Source organism: Halichoerus grypus, chromosome 5 (assembly GCF_964656455.1).
Source record: "Halichoerus grypus chromosome 5, mHalGry1.hap1.1, whole genome shotgun sequence".
Lineage (NCBI taxonomy): Eukaryota > Metazoa > Chordata > Mammalia > Carnivora > Phocidae > Halichoerus > Halichoerus grypus.
The window spans coordinates 57,298,482-57,316,336 of NC_135716.1; the positions used below are offsets into that span (position 1 = coordinate 57,298,482).

General features: G+C 35.8%; 1 protein-coding gene across 1 annotated transcript in view; it reads right to left on the reverse strand.

Moving 5' to 3' along the window:
• Positions 1-10,753: 10,753 nt before the first annotated feature.
• PI15 (peptidase inhibitor 15) overlaps positions 10,754-17,855 on the reverse strand; it is a 33,962-nt gene continuing 26,860 nt past the window's right edge. The window contains exon 6 of the mRNA XM_036090904.2: positions 10,754-17,391. Coding sequence (XP_035946797.2) covers positions 17,256-17,391 — 136 coding nt within the window. The 3' untranslated portion in view covers positions 10,754-17,255. The remainder of the gene's footprint in view (positions 17,392-17,855) is intronic.

Sequence of the window (17,855 nt, forward strand, 5' to 3'; positions counted from 1 at the left end):
TTCTGTCACTTACTGAAACATGTGTTAAACCCCCCTCTATGATTTTGAATTGTCTATTTTCCTTTTAATTCTATCATCTCTTGATGTTGAAGCTATGCTATTTGGTGCATAAAATTTATAATTCTTATATCTTCCTGTAGAATCAAGAAATAATGAATGTTTAATGTAATTGAAGACTGATAAAGCTGGATTTTAAACTAACATCCAGCTATTTATCTCCCATGTGTCCACCTCTTCTTTGCTTCTTAATTCCTCCTTTCTTGACTTCTTTCAATTAATCAATTTCTTTCCATTTTCCTGTTCTGTTAGGCTCTTATTCTTAGAATGTTTTATCATTCCCTAAATGATTGCTCTAGAGATTAAAATATGATTTCTTTCTTTTTTTAAAAGATATAATTATTTGAGAGAGTGCATGTGTGCACGGGGAGGAGGGGCAAAAGAAGAGGGAGAAACTTCAGCAGACTCCACACTGAGTGCAGAGCCCAAAGCAGGGCTCTATCTCAGGACACTGAGATCATGACCTGAGCCAAAACCAAGAGTTGGACGCTTAACCAACTGAGCCACCCAGGTGTCCTAAAGTATGATTTCTTAAATCATTATTTACATTAATACTGCTACCATTTCCTCATCAATGTAAGAAACTTGTAACAGTTTAATTCCGTTTATCCCTGAAGGGGAGCAGGATATGCCACATCCAAATATGCCATTTTGGCATATTGATTATTTTGAATTAAAGTTACTTGAGAAAAATCCAGGGCAAGACACTGTGACCCTCCTTTGTCTTCCTGAAAGTAATAAATAAATCTCCCATGTAAAAGGTACCTACCCTTTAGCAAGAGGAAGAGAGACACCCTTATAATCAGGGATAGGGAATTCAGGGCTAAGAAGGCTGTATAAACAAACCTTGTTACTTCTTCATTAACTTATTACCCCAAACCCCTTTGTCTTGTCAATTCTTCACAAATTTATTTGTCTAAGAGGTATAAAAATGGTCTGCTTTGGTCACTTTTTTGAGTTCCATATTTTCATGGGCTTCCATATGTACAAAGTTGAGTTTGTTTTTCTCTTGTCAATCTGTCTTATGTCAATTTAATTATTAGACCAACCAAAGAACCTAGAATGGAAAAAAGGAAAACTTTTCCTTCCCTAAACTATTTGCATTATTACATTACTGTTGCATTATTTGGATTATTGCTGCATATGTATTATTGTATATTTTATAAACCGCATGAGCCATCATTATTGTTATTTTAAACAGCTAAAATTCATTTATATTTATTCCCATATTCACCTTTCTGATGCTTTTCATTTCTTCCTATAGTTTTATTTTTCCGGCTAAGATCACTTTCTTGTATCTAAGAACTCCCATTAATATTTCTGACAACATAGGTATTTAACAATAATTCTCTCAACTTTGTTTTCTTTTTTTTTTCTTTAAAGATTTTATTTATTTATTTGACAGAGAGACACAGCGAGAGTGAGAGAGAGCACAAGCAGGGGTAGTGGGGGAGAGGGAGAAGCAGGCTCCCTGCTGAGCAGGGAGCCCGATATGGGGCTCAATCCCAGGACCCTGGGACCATGACCTGAGCTGAAGGCAGACGCTTAACAACTGAGCCACCCAGGTGCCCCTCAACTTTGTTTTCTTTTAATCTGCAATTATGTTGATTTCATCTTCATTTTTGAAGGATTGTTTCTATAGGTATGGAATTCTGGGTTGGAGGTTTTCTACCTCTAATACAATAATTTAAGGACTCTATTCCTTTGCATTCCGTCTTCTAGAGCTTCTGTTGAAAAGCCACCCATTAGTCTTATTGTTTTATTAGTGACAATGGGCCTTTACTTCTTGTTGCTTTTAAGATCTTTCATTGTCTTTGACTTTGAGCAATTTCACTATGATATGCTTAGGGTAGTTTATATACATATGTATATATATGATAATTGGGGTTATAGAGCTTTTTTAATCCCTTGGCAAATGTCTCACAGCACTTGGGGAAAAGTCTCAGTAAATCAGAAGAATGTAAAATTTGCATCACAATTATGGATCATAGAGAAGGGGTAAAGGGAGAGAGGGCTTAGTTCAGATAGCTGATCCTTCAGAAAGTCTTTGAAGAGTCATACCTACTCAGAAACCCTAGGTTTCCCCTAGTTGCCCCCTCCTAGAACATTGCATTACAGCAAATTTAATAATATACTGTAAATATCTATCTTTTTCACTAGTGAAATGAGCAGACTACAAATAATATGGACCCTTTGTTCCCAATGTACACAAATGTGTATGTATGTGAAACATATGAAAAATAATTTTTATTAATCATATGATCATATTAATAAAAATTATTTTATTATGCCATTATATATATATTTCTTGTTTATGTATTTTGCTTGTTTAAAAATTTAAAAAAACTGGACAATTAAATTGGTGCTTTAAATTGTCCTGAATAGTATTTACTTCCTGGAGTAAATTAAGAACTAATTATTTGAATTATAAAGTTATATTTTCCCCGAAATCAGTAGATTTACTTAACAAGGGGATCAACTCTTACATTGTAATTGATTTCTAAATTTTTATTAAATATAAAATACCTATAGTAGATTCACTTTGAAAATACTTCTAATTAAGCATAAAGTATAACACTAAACAATTATTTAATATTTACAATCCTGTATCAATTACTCAAACTCTTAGTGTTTCTCTTCAACTACATTCTCAAATATCTTCAAGAAAATTACCACCCACCTTCCTGTCCACCTAAAGAATGAATTACATTATTTTGTCAAAAGTTGGGGAACTTAAAATCATTTGCATATTCTTGGCATAGATTTTTGTTAACATGTATTCATTATTGCTTCTATATTTAATATAAGTAATGCAAAAGAAATACTAAATGTTCCTGGGATAAAATTCTTTTAAGTTCCTGTGAATTTTTAGCAGAAGTATGCTACTACAGATAGTTACAAGAGTGGCATCTGTTGGTCACTCATGTATCTGCGGATATGTGACTAAAGCACAAATAATGTGGCAGCTTGACTGCATGAAAGCATTAATTACTTCAGTAGTGAAAGGCGATTCTGTGCTAACACTTTGTAATACCAAGATGACCCTAGCATAGACCTTGTAGCATAGTAAAATAAGATTTTTGGAATAATTTTGAATATGCAATAAGGGAGGTTAAGAGGTAAATGCAATAATTGAGATACCGTTCAGTGTTTTTGGTGCTTTAGGAAAGAGAACAAACTTGTAAGAACAAGCTTGAAGCCAAAGATTGCCAGAGGAGGTAAAGTAAAGCCATGTGAGAAGAATGTGTGTCATGGAGGACACACACATCCATACACACACACGCAAGCATCCGGACAATGTAAACCACACAAGACTAGACAGAGATGTTGAGAAGTTTATGTTAGTTCATCTGTAGAAAATGTGTGTGAAGCGTAGCCAGAAAAAGCTATCAATAAAAACTCTCACCTCAGCATAGGGGAGATTAAATGTAAGGAAGTATTACTTGCACTTATTCTGTATGGGCAAGAAGCAAAGGAAAGTGTTTGAAGAGGGAAGTTACATGTCAGGTTGGCCTCAGACTGATAGAGCAATTGGGTGTTTCACAATCATATTTAAGAACCTACTTATTGCTCACTTGAACCACTGAATGTCCCAGAGATAATAGACATCAAGGAGAGTACAGAACCCAAGGAGAAGAATTAAAAATAAACAAAAACAGAATGAAGACGGTCTTGAATGCAACAGAGAGACTGAAGAAAATAAGAAGTGCTAGTTGTTTTCAATAAACAGATCACAGAAATCTTCCCAGGCAGTTTCATTTGATAAAGAACAAACATCATTCGAGTAATTGCTCAAATTTCACCTCCTCAGTGAGACCCTTCTTGACTACCACCATCTAAAGTACCCTTTATCTACTATCTCCTTCCCCTGCTTTCTTTTATAACAATTACCTCCAGTGGGCATTTTATTATGCATTTATTTGTTTCTTCATTTCTTCCCTCTGCCAATGCAATGTAAGCTTCTGATAAGCAGGTACTTTGTTTTATCTTGAATACTAGGTGATATGTAAATGTGCTCAAGAAATATTTATGGAATAAATGAATGAATTGAAAAGCATCAAAGATTAAAGGGGTAACCAGGATCTGAAATCAGTGAATAGAGATGGCATTGAATAGATGAACAGTGAGGGATTAAAAAGTGGTTAAGACAGTGTATAGATACAGTTCAACAGCTACTGGTGGTTCTCAAAGGAAAGAGAACAAGCTGAGTAGTGAGAGATTGAAAAGCAGATAAGACAGTGACTTTTGTGCTATTCTGGGCTTGGAGGAAGAGTAAAAATATAAGAGAAAGAAAGAATGATTGACAGAACCAAGTCTTAATGAAGGTAGCCTCCCTGACTCTCTACAGAGAGAGTGGCCAGAGAGATCCTTCTAAAATGTGTCAGGTCACGATGCTTTTCTGCTCAAAACTCTCAATGACTTTCCATTTCATTTAGAATAAAAGCCAAAAGTCTCAATGACTTTCCATTTCATTTAGACCCTTAAATGGTCTACCCCATGCCACCTGGTCTGGAACCTCCCTGACCTCATTCCAACATTGTTTTCTTCCCTCACTCCACCACAAGTCGGTGACACAGCCACCCTGGTCTAGTCCATAGTTCACCTCCCTTTCTTCCTTTGCCTGGAAATTTCTTCCCCAGAAGTCCATACTGTATGTGCCTTGGTATATTTTCCACATAGCTATCTCCCTCAAATCTTTCATGTCTTTCCTGAAATGTTACTTTAGTTAGGCCTTTCCTGACCCTTCATGTAAAATTGAGTACACTCCCTTCCTATACTTCCCACTCTTCATCTACCTTATTTTTATTCCATAACATTTATTACTCTTTGACATATTTCAGTCTTACTTTGTTTACTGTCAGTGTCCCTACCTCTAGAATGTAAGTTCCATGAAGACATGGATTTTTACGTTTTGTTCACTGCATAGCTCCCAAACCTAGAATAGAGTCTGACACATAGTTGGAACTCAAAAAATACCATTAGAAAAATGAGTGCCTATGTGCATAATTATAATGAAATACAGGAATGAACAACCCATAGAGTGGGGCGCCTGGGTGGCTCAGTCGTTAAGCGTCTGCCTTCGGCTCAGGTCATGATCCCAGGGTCCTGGGATCGAGCCCCACATCGGGCTCCCTGCTCGGCAGGAAGCCTGCTTCTCCCTCTCCCACTCCCCCTGCTTGTGTTCCCTCTCTAGCTGTCTCTCTCTCTGTCAAATAAATAAATAAAATCTTAAAAAAAAAAAAAAAACCCATAGAGGAGTTTAATGCATTCATCAGACTAGCTTGGTTTTGTCTGCTTACTCATGAATATCTCTATCAATGGTTCTAAATCAGGGATATTACTGCACCCCTCCCCCTTCAGAAGGCCATTTAAAATGTATACAGGTAATTTTGGTTGTCCCCATTCTGTAGAAACTGAAGAAGTTTCTCTAGGGATTTAGCATTCAGAGGAGCCAAGGATGATAAATGCCTTTCAAGGCATGGACAGTCTGTCGCAATAAAATATTGGTCAACATCATTCTTACTGAAAAACACTACTGAGAAATAATTCTTCCTTATCTATAAAAACACAAAAGGGCTGCCTAATGCTGTTAGGAGTCTGTTTATTAATAAATAGGAAAGTATTAAAAATAAGTGAACATTATGTTTTACTTCAGGAAAGATTTATAATTTATCTGAAAACGTATTAATATAATTATAGTTTTAGATAGTTGTTCTATTATATAGTAAGATTTATCATTTTATTTTCTATCTCCAAAAAGGTATTTCATGTTCTGAGACTTTACTGTTCTTTTCTACTTGAATATGTTTCTCCTTCACGTTGGTTTGATGGTTTCAGATCATGAATCCAGTCAAAATAGAATTCTCACTGTCTCAGTGTCCTGTGTACAAAAACTCACTAAGTACTATGGGGAAAGACCCAGGTTGTACACATGACAATTAATTCTGTTATTTCCAGATTGTCCTATTTGATTCACATGGAATTACTGAACAAATGCAAATCTTGACATACTTCTTTTTACTTCTTTCTTCTTTCTCTTTCTCTGTGGCCTACTCTCATTTTTAAGTACAAATAATGCAGGAAAAAGCTAAAGAATTTGGTGCTGTTCTCTCAGAACTAGCATTCTTTGCTTCATTCTTTCCCATATAAGGGTGAAATCAGGGGACAACATAAAAATGTCTCTCTAGGCAATCTCTATCATAAGTTGGCCATTCAGATTAATGGACCTGTTCCCAAAAGGATATTAATTTAATTCTGATTTCAGCTACAGATTACAAAATAAAAGTAACTTAGATGAGAGATAATGGTTTTCTAGAAAAACAGGCTTGGTTTCTGTTTCTATGGCAAGTTAATTCTGTTAGCAGAAACTCTAAGGATATAGATCCCTAGTTATTTTGCAGAATATCATGAAAAAAAATAATAGTGGTTGTAAAAATAAAGATTTTTATTTATTCCTTACCAAGAACTGTGTGCAGGGAATTCTTTACATCCATTGCCTCATTTACTCTTTGCAACTCCATTCATTTATTGATCTATCTCACAAATATTTATTGGGTACCTACAAAGTACTAGGTATATTCCAAGGCCCTGGAAATAAGGTAATAAATAAGGTAAAGTGCCTGCCTTCATGAAGCTTATGTTCTAGTGGGAAAGACAGATAGTAGACCAATATATGTAATGGAATTAGCAGCACACACACACGCAGATCTTAGCTCAGTTATCATAGTGGTAATATGGAAGCAAAAATGCAAAGGCAAAGTTAGAGAGTGATGGGGGTGGGAAAATTGTCAGTTAGTGGGGTGGGGCAGATTGAAGGGATAAGAAAAAAGCCATGTGACTGTCTGAGAGGAGGATGTCCTAGTCAGAAAGAAGAACAAGTGAAAAAGCCCAAAGACCAGATGAATTTGGCAGAAAGCAAGCACAAGTGGGCTGCCGAAGAGAAGTAAAGGAGGATGGAGAATGAGGCAGAAGCCAGCCCAGTAGAAGTAAGTAATGATAATGCACTGGATGCATTGAGTGCATTGGAAATGTCATAGGAAGGCTTTGTGCAGGGAAGTCATTGAATGTGCTTTACTTTCAAAAAGATCAATCCGGAAGCTCTGTGGTGATGGACTGTGAAAGAGCAAGAGTGGAAGCAGCAGAGAAATATGTAGCGGAAGCTGCCAGTATTTAGACCTGTTGCCTCCAAACTTTTTGGTGGGTACTGTTACTCGTAAAAAGTTTTGGATCTTGCACACTCACTGTCTACAATATAATTTATACCACATGCTAGTACACGTTAGACATTAAACCATGCACTGATATATTGTGTGTTTATGAAATAGAAATAACAAATAAAATATTTAGAATAAAATTTTTAAAAACCTTTAAAAATATTTTATTATTTTGTCAGTGTTGTAAAAACATTTGCCTTCACCAAAATATTATTTGGTATTTCTCCAATTATTTTAATTTCAAATTTTATTAGTATTTACAATTTCTATCAGAGCAATATGACAACATAGGCTCAATAATTTTGAAAAGTTTTATTTAGTACAGAACTTCAACCACAATTTTCATTTATGTCGGTTTAAAAATGTTTGCTAATCATGATAGCTTCACTGTCACCAGCTAACATATCAAAGCAATTGTTCATTAATGAATATTTAATAGCATGGTCACCATTCCAAATAGTCTTGAAAATTTTTAATTCTTTGACCAGTCTGTCACACGTGATTGGATCATCATTATTTTTCCTCATAATGTGGTTGACAGAAAGCTTGTTATCATAAGCAGGGTAATTATGACTGTTAAACTTCCTTGGGGTTAACTTGTGCTTTCTTTACTAAATTATTTTAAACCTTGGGGGTCTGCAGGAATTTTCTAAGAATAGTCGTCAATGTAGAGCACCTGGGTGGCTCAGTCAGTTTAGCGTATGCCTTCGGCTCAGGTCATGAGCCCAGGGTCGGGGGATCGAACCCCAAATCCGGCTCCTTGCTCAGTGGGGAGCCTGCTTCTCCCTCTCGCTCTGCTGCTCTTCCTGCTTGTGCTCTCTCTCTCTCTGTCAAATAAATAAAATCTTAAAAAAAAATATATTTGTCAATGTTCAGTAAAATCTGGATTTCAAAAGTAGTTAATTCTCTTACTTGAGTCACTAAAATGTACTATGTGCAAAAGTCTTAAAAGCAAACAGCCACATGAGGAGCATGGTAAGGCTGCATTGGACAGCTCACCAGTCCTTCAGGACACCCCACTCACTTCTGGGGACATGCGGCCCTTACTTGTGTGGACCTAGGTGGGGAGGGGCTGTCAACCCATTATCCTATAGAAAATCTTAATATTTTTTTTCTTTTTTTATTGCATTTCTGTCAATTTTATTTTATTTCTTAACAGAAGTAATATACTTTGAAAGCAGTAAAGGAACACAATGATTGTACTTAAACACGTAGTTTTTTTTAATTATTATGTTATGTTAGTGTTTTTTCTTCTTTAGATAAAATTAAATAGAAGTAGGGGTTCTTGCATTTTTTAAGCACTTTTCTTAATGGTTCTTCTGCTGCATTCTCTGGGAGCACAGACTCCATGTTGGATACCATTAATCTATGTGAGAAACAATGGTGGCTTGGATTAGGCTGTTGGCAGCTGAGGTGATGTCAAGCATTACTTCTAGTGGTGAATGGTATCAGAGATAACAATCTGGACAATAAATGCACTTACTGTTATTGGATTGCCATAAACCCTAGGGCTTTTTACCTTTCAAAGCTAAACATATTAATTTTCAAAAAAGAAGATATCTTGAGGTAACAACAATTCATACTTAACATTTCAAATTCATATTTAATATTTTAGTGTTACTCAACTTTTTTGGAAATTATGCTTCTTTTCTCTTACATTGAAAAATTTTGGTTCCTAAAAAGAGTACCCTAATTACTTACTTGCATTATTCTTCCTCCTCTTTTCCCCTTAATACTACCACAGAGAGCCAACTGAATAAAGTTAAGTGTTTCTTCATAGCTCTGTCTTTATAATATATTCCACTAAGGATATACACTCATTGTGTTTCAAAGTTATTTGAAATATTATTGTCCCCTCCAACCAGTTCCCTTCTTACTCTCACAGATAATCATTTTCATTCTTTTTAATTTATGATTCTACGTCTCTTTTTGCAAATAAAAACAAGTATATATTGTAACTGCATGCGTGTATATGTGTACTATTTCCACTAATATTTCTTACAAGGGGAATATTCTAGTTATATACTTGTGTACCATGCTTTTTCACTTAGTATCATATGCAGGGAGACCACTCTGTACCAGTGTACAGAGATTTTTCTCGTTCTGTTTTTCATCTGCATAGTATTCCCTTATGTGGACATACCATTCAGCCAATCCCCTTTGTAACTTTCCAAACATGTGGATAGGAAACTGGAGGCTTAAAAGATGAGGGAGTGAAGTGAAAAGGGAGGACTAGCAGGAGAAAGAAAAGCAATTGACAAAGAGCCACAGGGCTCATGGGGAGACTCTCTGAAAAGGTTCAGGTTAGTGAGGCTTTCTTGTCTTGGGTGAAATAGGGTTCATTGGTTGTGGTAGCAATTCCAGTGTGTGTGTGTGTGTGTGTGTGTGTGTGTGTGTGTGTGTGTGTGTGTGTGTGTGTGAGGGGCTGGGGGACTTCCCACACATCACCAAGCAATTCTCAGACACAGGCAGGGTGTCCAGGAATTCAACTCAATTCTGACACCATCTCCTCAGAGATAGCATCAGATCCCACAGGTGAAGGTTCAGTCCCACAGGACTGCTCCCCACCTCAGATGCCAGCCGCATGCCCAGGTTATTACCTATGCTTACCACCAGCTATAGATTGGGGTTCCCATGACTCCCTCCTTGGGGTTCAGATGCCAGTCGCAGGTCTAGGTTTTACCTGTATTTCTGACCAGCTGGCTATAAATCAGAGGTTCCCACCACTTCCTCTTTGGGCTCAGTGAATTTGCTAGAGCAGTTCACAGAACTCAGAGAAACATTTTACTTACTAGATGACCAGTTTATTATAAAAGGATATAACTTGGGAACAGACAGATGGAAGAGGTGCGTAAAGCAAGGTATGTGGGAAGGGCACAAACTCCTGGGCCCTGTCCTGATGCCCCACTCTCCTACACCTCCGTGGGTTCACCAGCTCCAAAGCTCTCAGAACCCTGTGGTTCTTGTTTTTTTGTGGAGGCTGCAATAGATAGGCATGATTGATTATATCATTGATCATTGGCTGTTGACTCAACCTCCAGCCCCTCTCCCCTCCCCGGAGATCAGGGGGTGGGACTGAAAGTTCCAAGCCTCTAATCACAAGGCTGGTTCCACTGACAACCAGCCCCCATTCTTAAGTGCTTCCCAAAAGTCACCTCATTAACATAACAAAACACACCTGTCTCACTCTCAGTCAACACTTAGAAATTCCAAGGGTTTGGGGAGCTGTGAGCCAGAAACTGGAGGAAGACCAAATATGTATTTCTTTTCTTTTCTTTTTTAAAGATTTTATTTATTTATTTGACAGAGAGAGACACAGAGAGAGAAGGAACACAAGCAGGGGGAGTGGGAGAGGGAGAAGCAGGCTTCCCGCTGAGCAGGGAGCCCGATGTGGGGCTTGATCCCAGGACCCCGGGATCATGACCTGAGACGAAGGCAGACGCTTAACGACTGAGCCATCCAGGCCCCCCTTGTTTTCCTTATAATAAATCACAATATCACATACGGTAAGGAGAAATTTAAAGCCCTAGATTCAGATCCTTCTCAGTGCGCTGGTCTGCGAGATCTACATTTCACCAGAGAGAAAGGAATTACCCTTCTACAAGGTAGAGCCACCCTAGAAATCACTATCCTTGGGCCAAGGAGTGGCCTGATGTGTGCCTCTCCCCCAGGAACATCTATGGTTTCTCTTCAGGCTCTCTATGCGGGGAAGCATAAAAGTATTTGTGTTCAACTGCTGCAATTTTCCTCAGCCAGAACTTCTCGACACATTGATCTTTTCCTCTTCCTCCATGGAAATGTCTTTTATATTTGTACTTCAAAATATTTTTTGGAATTGAGTAGAAAAACAAGGGAAGAAGGAAAGAATGAGGCAGCGAAGGGAAGAAAGAAAGGGGAAAATAGAAAATTATTGGTGTATTTCAGTGATGCATTAAAGATATAATCATTGTTGCTTTAGAGAAGTAGTTCATCATACCTTATCAAAATTACCATGCCATCTAGTTCTATTTGAAAACTCTATCGAAAACAAGAAAACAATTAGATATACTTTTAAAACAAAACAATTAATTATAATATTTTATTGAAAAAGAAAATACAGCAGAGCTCAAAAAGCTACACTTGTTAGGCTTTATAAGGACAGAGGTTTACACAGGTTTTATGTATGTACACATTCATGACATTATATCACAACATCAAAGCACCTTTCACTGCCACAGTGTTAAGTAATGAATAAAACTTATCCAAATTAATCTTTAAAAAAATCTGAAATGATATAGTATATTTTAGAATTATGTACATATTTGAAATATTTAGATATTTTAAAAATGCATATTTTCATATGTGCACCACAGTTACTTCCAATTCTCAAACTAGTATGGCACCAAAATTCTGTTTGTCAAATAACAAAACACAAGATCCTGTAAGCTATCTCCAAGCACCAGTTAAAGTCAGCATTTAATTCTTCATCAAACCAGAAGCTTCTAACATATGTAAAGTGAAGTGCGTATCGGAATAATTTAGTGCCTCAAACTTTTTTCTTGCTTTAATTACCTGATTATTTTGGAGAAAAATGGGGGGAACCGGATGTTTCAGATCAATGTTTTTCTGTTTGATGGAATCCTAGGGCTCTCAGAACAAACTTCCCACGCACTGAGGAAGGTTTGGGGTATGAGCAGATCCATTTTGTATGTAGTATATGTTAAAACTTTATATATAATTGGGATCATAAAATGTGTTCTCTTGCTTTAAGTTTGAAAATACTAATGTGGAAAACTGCTTCAAAATATATTTCATTTGGTTATGCTAACGTAGTTTAAAGAAACATTTCTGTCAAAACAGATTATCACAATTATGTGATATATACACATGATGTCAATGACATACGTCAACTGGAAGTTCACCTAAGAATTTTGTCTTCATTAGTTATATCAAGTGATATAATTCTAAGTTTTTATGTACATTTGTTAGGCTAGGAGGACTTTGAATGGAATAATACAATTTTATCATTAGCTAAATAGTATGACTAAAGAACAATATCAAATTTTAGACCAACAGGTAAAAATGGAGAGATAATCCTTTTTTATGAAATTAATTATTTTAACATATCTCCTTTTAATCTTATGTACTCTGTTAAATAAAGATAATCACTTCTGAAAATGAGACACATTTATAATTCTGTTTGCTAATTTTAATTCTAATTGTATTTATGATGTAAGCCAAATGAAAAATATACTTTAGTAATACCTAGTTAAAAAAAAAAACCATTTCGATAAGCACCTTAGAAATAAATTTTCATTAAAAAACATTATTATTTAGGAAAGTGGATGCCAAGATATAGTCCCTCTCTTATCCTCTTTGAAAATGATGTCAACAGAGTCAAGCATTTTCAAATGCTGTCAGATTTAATGAGTACCCAAGAGTTCCAATATTGAGGAACTTAAATTTTTTTTAACAAAAAAACGTCTTTTTTTGCAGGCCAAGCAGCCACCAAAAATTTATTTTCACAATCACCAGAGGGCGCCAGTGCCTGAGGCATGGTTGGTGTAACCTTCAGGTGATACTTGAATTTGGACATTGCCACGCTAAAAAATGCCTTAAAAAAAGAAATTTGATAACTTCTAAAGAAATATATTTACATTCTGTAACATCTAGATAATGTTGGACTGTTACACAAAAAAGAGAGTTCACTGGCCTATTTCTGGGTAACATTAATTTAACAGGAGTTTATTAATATTTCTGAATCAGGAATTGAATGGATATCACTTTTAACAATGAATAAAAAGAGCATTACTAAAACTATTAACACTAACAATTCATTTAGCACCACGTATTTAGCACCAGAATTGATATTGATAGTTCACACTTAGTAAAAAATTCAACTGAAAAGAAACCTCAAAATTGTAGCAAGGATATGGTGGTTGTAACGCATTTTCAGCACCATTAACGAGTGAATTGTTTAACTTTCTAAGCTTTTGATTGACCTCTCATAAGTCAAAATTATATCATGGCATAATTTTTTAAAATCATTTTGCATGTGTTTAAATATGCCTCTCCCCACACATATAATGACAATATACATATATATGTAGATATACAGATATATACATATATATGTAAAGTCAAATATACTATTAGGCACTGATAGAAATCTAACTTGACTCTCCCTAAACACTTTGGTAGGTAAAAGCTTCCATTTATGTCAAAATTTGCAACCCGTGATACTGTGGAACGTAGGGGATGTTGTTATACAAAGGTAGAACGTAAACCACGGGCTGAGCATTATTTTTCCTTCCTGGACATATGCAAATTATCTGCATAGCTTATATATTCACTTAATAAGCAGGGTATGAACACAAAACACTTCAGCTGGTCTAAATGTGTATCAGATTTGCTTATGTAAATGATATAAGTTGATTTTACACAAGCATGTATTAATGAGAAAAATGCATGCTGTTTCAGTCCAAATAGTCTGAGTATATTTTATTGGGTGAACTTGCCTTCATGTTGGGTCAACTCTTTGCTAGAGTGCCTGCACGGAGCTTTCTAATGACTGTTTCCACAAAGGTTTCAAGTGAACGTTATGGCGCTGCCAAACGAAGCTGGTAGGGCAAACCCTGACGAACCACAGAAATCTGGATGCTTAGGCTACCGAACAGAAGCAAAAATGGTACTAATAAAAATTGTTTCCACCACATTTTAAAAACAAGCTTATCTGTCATAACCAGCAACATTAAGACTGTGCCTACACAACTTAAATACAATTCTATAAAGAAATCCATCAGTTTAACAGCTAAAATTGTCATTTTTCCAGTCTTCTGATGACATGGAAGCCAAAATAAAAACAAAACAAAACTGTCTTGTGCCGGAAGTGTTTTACTTTTTTACGGAAAACTCCATGCCATAGAGAGAGGATCAGTACTGTGGAATATGGAGAATATAGAGACTACTCTTTCTTTTGAATGATATGTTTTGAAATGAAAATCTCAATATTGACTACTTAAAGCTGCTCTTAAGAAATATCTGATACCCAGACTCTTTCTGCCCCTGGGAATTACAGTGAGAAGTAGCTATCCTAGCACCATGGTTGAATGTTGTGAAAAACAGGACACACTGTTGATAATCAGCAAATTTTCATTTGCTTTAGCCTGGAAAATGAAACAGTTCACATGTCTACCTTATATTACTAAATTTAAAAAGTACACATAGCATAACAAAAAATACCCGTTATATTTTCAGCTGAGTTGTTAAGTTATAAATAAATGTATAGCTCTAGTGATTTGGAAAGGACTGTGGTGTCAGTTATTCATGCCTAGATCCTAGTCTTAATCTGGTATGTTTGGTGATGTATCTGGATTTTTGATGCATCCAGAGCTTTATATTTAAGAAATTTTTTTGTCTTAATAAAACATGGAAAGGTGGGACTCCTCTAAATTGTTGCAATTCTAGGTTTTTTAGTTAATTCTAAAAATATATTCAGAGACACATTTATTAAACACTTACTGCATTATAACCACTCTATAAAAAGCTGGGATGAATACAAAGAATCAGATAGTTTCTGCCAAAGAGAAGCTCATAAAACTTAATTTTTTCCCAAATAAGTCTCACAACATTAATGATGTTTTTAATATTCATAAATTGCTATTAGTATGGTAACTTTAGCCTCAGAGGAACCTCTGTGAAATATGTAGCAAATATCATTATTCTTTTTCAGAACTGAGAAACCAAGCCACACAAGCAATCCAGCAACAGGACTGGAACTGAGAACAGTGATGTTTGTTTCATAGTACTTTTGCTACTTCTATAGAACAAGTCTAGGAAAATGAAAGTTGGAAATACTTCCTAGAGAAATCAAGTAAACATCCTACTAATTAGCTTTCTCTTCAATTGCCCATAGTTAGATAAAAGTTAGACTGGGGCCCGAATCTAACAACTACTTCTGTTCTTCAGTTTAGTATCCAAAAATATTTATTTTTCATACAGTCTATATGTGTGCCCACAAAAGCAGAGTAGTATGATATCAAAACATTTGGTCACCACATTCAGTTTGTAAAAGGAATTAGGCCAATTGTTTGTCATCATGTAAACCTAAACTCCAGATGGTGGATTTTTCCCTCATTGACTGGATTTAATTAACTGTCATTTTTCAGTGCATCCGCCCTAAGAAATTGCAAATGTGTACAGAATTTTAAACAAGTAGCTTCCTTCTGTTATTTGCACTCTGGAACTAACCCCGTTTGCTTATTCTGTAATTCTATGGAAGCATTACATAACTTGTGAACACTCTCTCTCTCTCTTTCATTCTCTTTCTCTCATAATCTCTCTTTCATTCTCTCTCTCTCTCTCATAATCTCTCTCATCTCTCTCTCTCTCTTTCTCTCACACACACACACACACAAAACATAATATAAGTGTCTTGACCCAGATGTTGAATTTTCCTCTCTAATAGTGAATTCCTGAAGAAGGAAACATTGCATTTCCAAAATCATATGAGTGAAATTTTCATAGTGACTTTGATTTGACTTCCACAATCAAACTTAATGGAGAACTGAAAATTATTCTTCTACATAGACATGGAAATAAGATGTGCTAATTAGTCCTTAGCAAATCATCTGAAGAGGGCCACTTTGCCAAACCCTAACTGTGGTGTGCATACAGAATCTTTAATGTGATGCTTAGAGGCTCATGATGATTGGATGGATGCTCACCAAATAATGATGTGAAGAGATGGAAGTGTCCTTGGCATCTCACATGTTTCTTTTGGCATTCTTCACCCTCTGCTGACAGGCCTCAAGATATACTAGACTCTCAGGATAGGCCCTTCTGAAGCTCTCACCTGTAATTTTTTGTGCAGTAACCCTATTTCTGTGACTTTACATACCTGTCTCCTAAATCTTAGTTCTCCTGGGCCTTATCAGGTTTTTTAGCATCTTGCTGTCTGCCTTCCAAACTCACAACTATTTACTCTAATACAGTAATCCCTGGGCAGTTAATTCTTTCCTGCCTCTGTTAGTTCCAAGTGGTGTCCCTACATTTTCATGCTAATCAGAAGCCTTGCGTATCACATAGTGTCCTCATCACCTATTTCACCTATAGGTGACCATTGTGGCATCTATTTACTCAAACTTACATTAAAATCAATTTGTTAAAAAACTGTAATTTTGCAGCAAAATCTTAAACTGCATTATTTCCTGAATATTTTTGTGAGCTTCTTGAAGGCAGGAACCGTATCTCACATCTTTGCATTATCAGAACATAACTTGCAGAGTGCCTTGCACATAATAAGCACTCAACACATGATTACTAATTCAATAAAAGAGATTAAGCAAAAGGTATGACTTGATCTTACATAAGTTGAGCATATCCTTTGGTGAACCCAAATAAGACAAAATACCTCCAGAATGAAATCCTTGGTGGCTTAATTAAATTATTATGTCCAGACATCACTGAGTGTTATTTCGCAAATTATCACTTTGTAGGTATTATAGAAATGGGTGCTGAAGATGTCCCACCACCTCATATATATTTCAGAATAGTATATTTTTAAATTTCCCTCAAGTTAACTATTGAATCACATTATTCTCTGTGTTACATCCTCTATTATATGTTTGTGCATGTATATATACATACACATATATGTATATGTATCTACATGCACACCCATAAATTACAGGTAAAATATATATTTGATTCCTCACAAGTGTAACATAATTCCTTTGGGAAGCAAGTTTTAGAATTGGATGCATCAACTATGTCAATACTACATAGACAACATTTTAACTTGGGCTTAGAGGTCAGAAGATAGAAATGGATGTTTTGATTACCTCAAAGATGAAACAAACATACTAGACAAACACTAATTTATACAATGAATAATAAAAGGAAAACAAGATTATTATAAAATATGTATAATATGTGCAAAACTCAATATATATATATGCCTATGATTCCCAGAAACCATTCTATTTCCTGGACGAAAAGATAAGCCTATTTAAACCAGTATAGGTAGTTTGACGTTACTCCTGGAAAACAAAGATTGTCAGTACAAGATCCTCCATAACTTGGAGGGCAAGCTGAACATGGTACCCCTACTTTATAGGGTGCTTCTCCAATCCAATTGCCCCTAGAAAGAAGAAAAAAAAGTACAAAGATAATATTAATGTTACATTAGTGCCCATTTAAAGAAATTTGATTGTCCTTAAGCACATGATCACATGGATTGACATGTAATTATCTTTTTGAGAAGTTTGTCAGTTTAGAAAGGCACTGAAAATTATATCCATTTTTTTCTGTTTTTAAGATTTTATTTATTTATTTGAGAGAGGGAGAGACCGTGTGAGAGAGCATGAGTTGGGGGGGGTGCACAGAGGGAGAGGGAGAAGTAGACTCCCTACGGAGCAGGGAGCCCCAGGCTGGATCCCAGGACCCTGAGACCATGACCTGAGCTGAAGGCAGATGCTTAACCCACTGAGCCACCCAAGCACCCCTCCACTTCTTATTTATACAGTAACTTATTATTTTATATATCTTACTTTTTAAATATTTCTCTCTGCAACAGTTAATATTATCTTAATTTACAGATAAGAC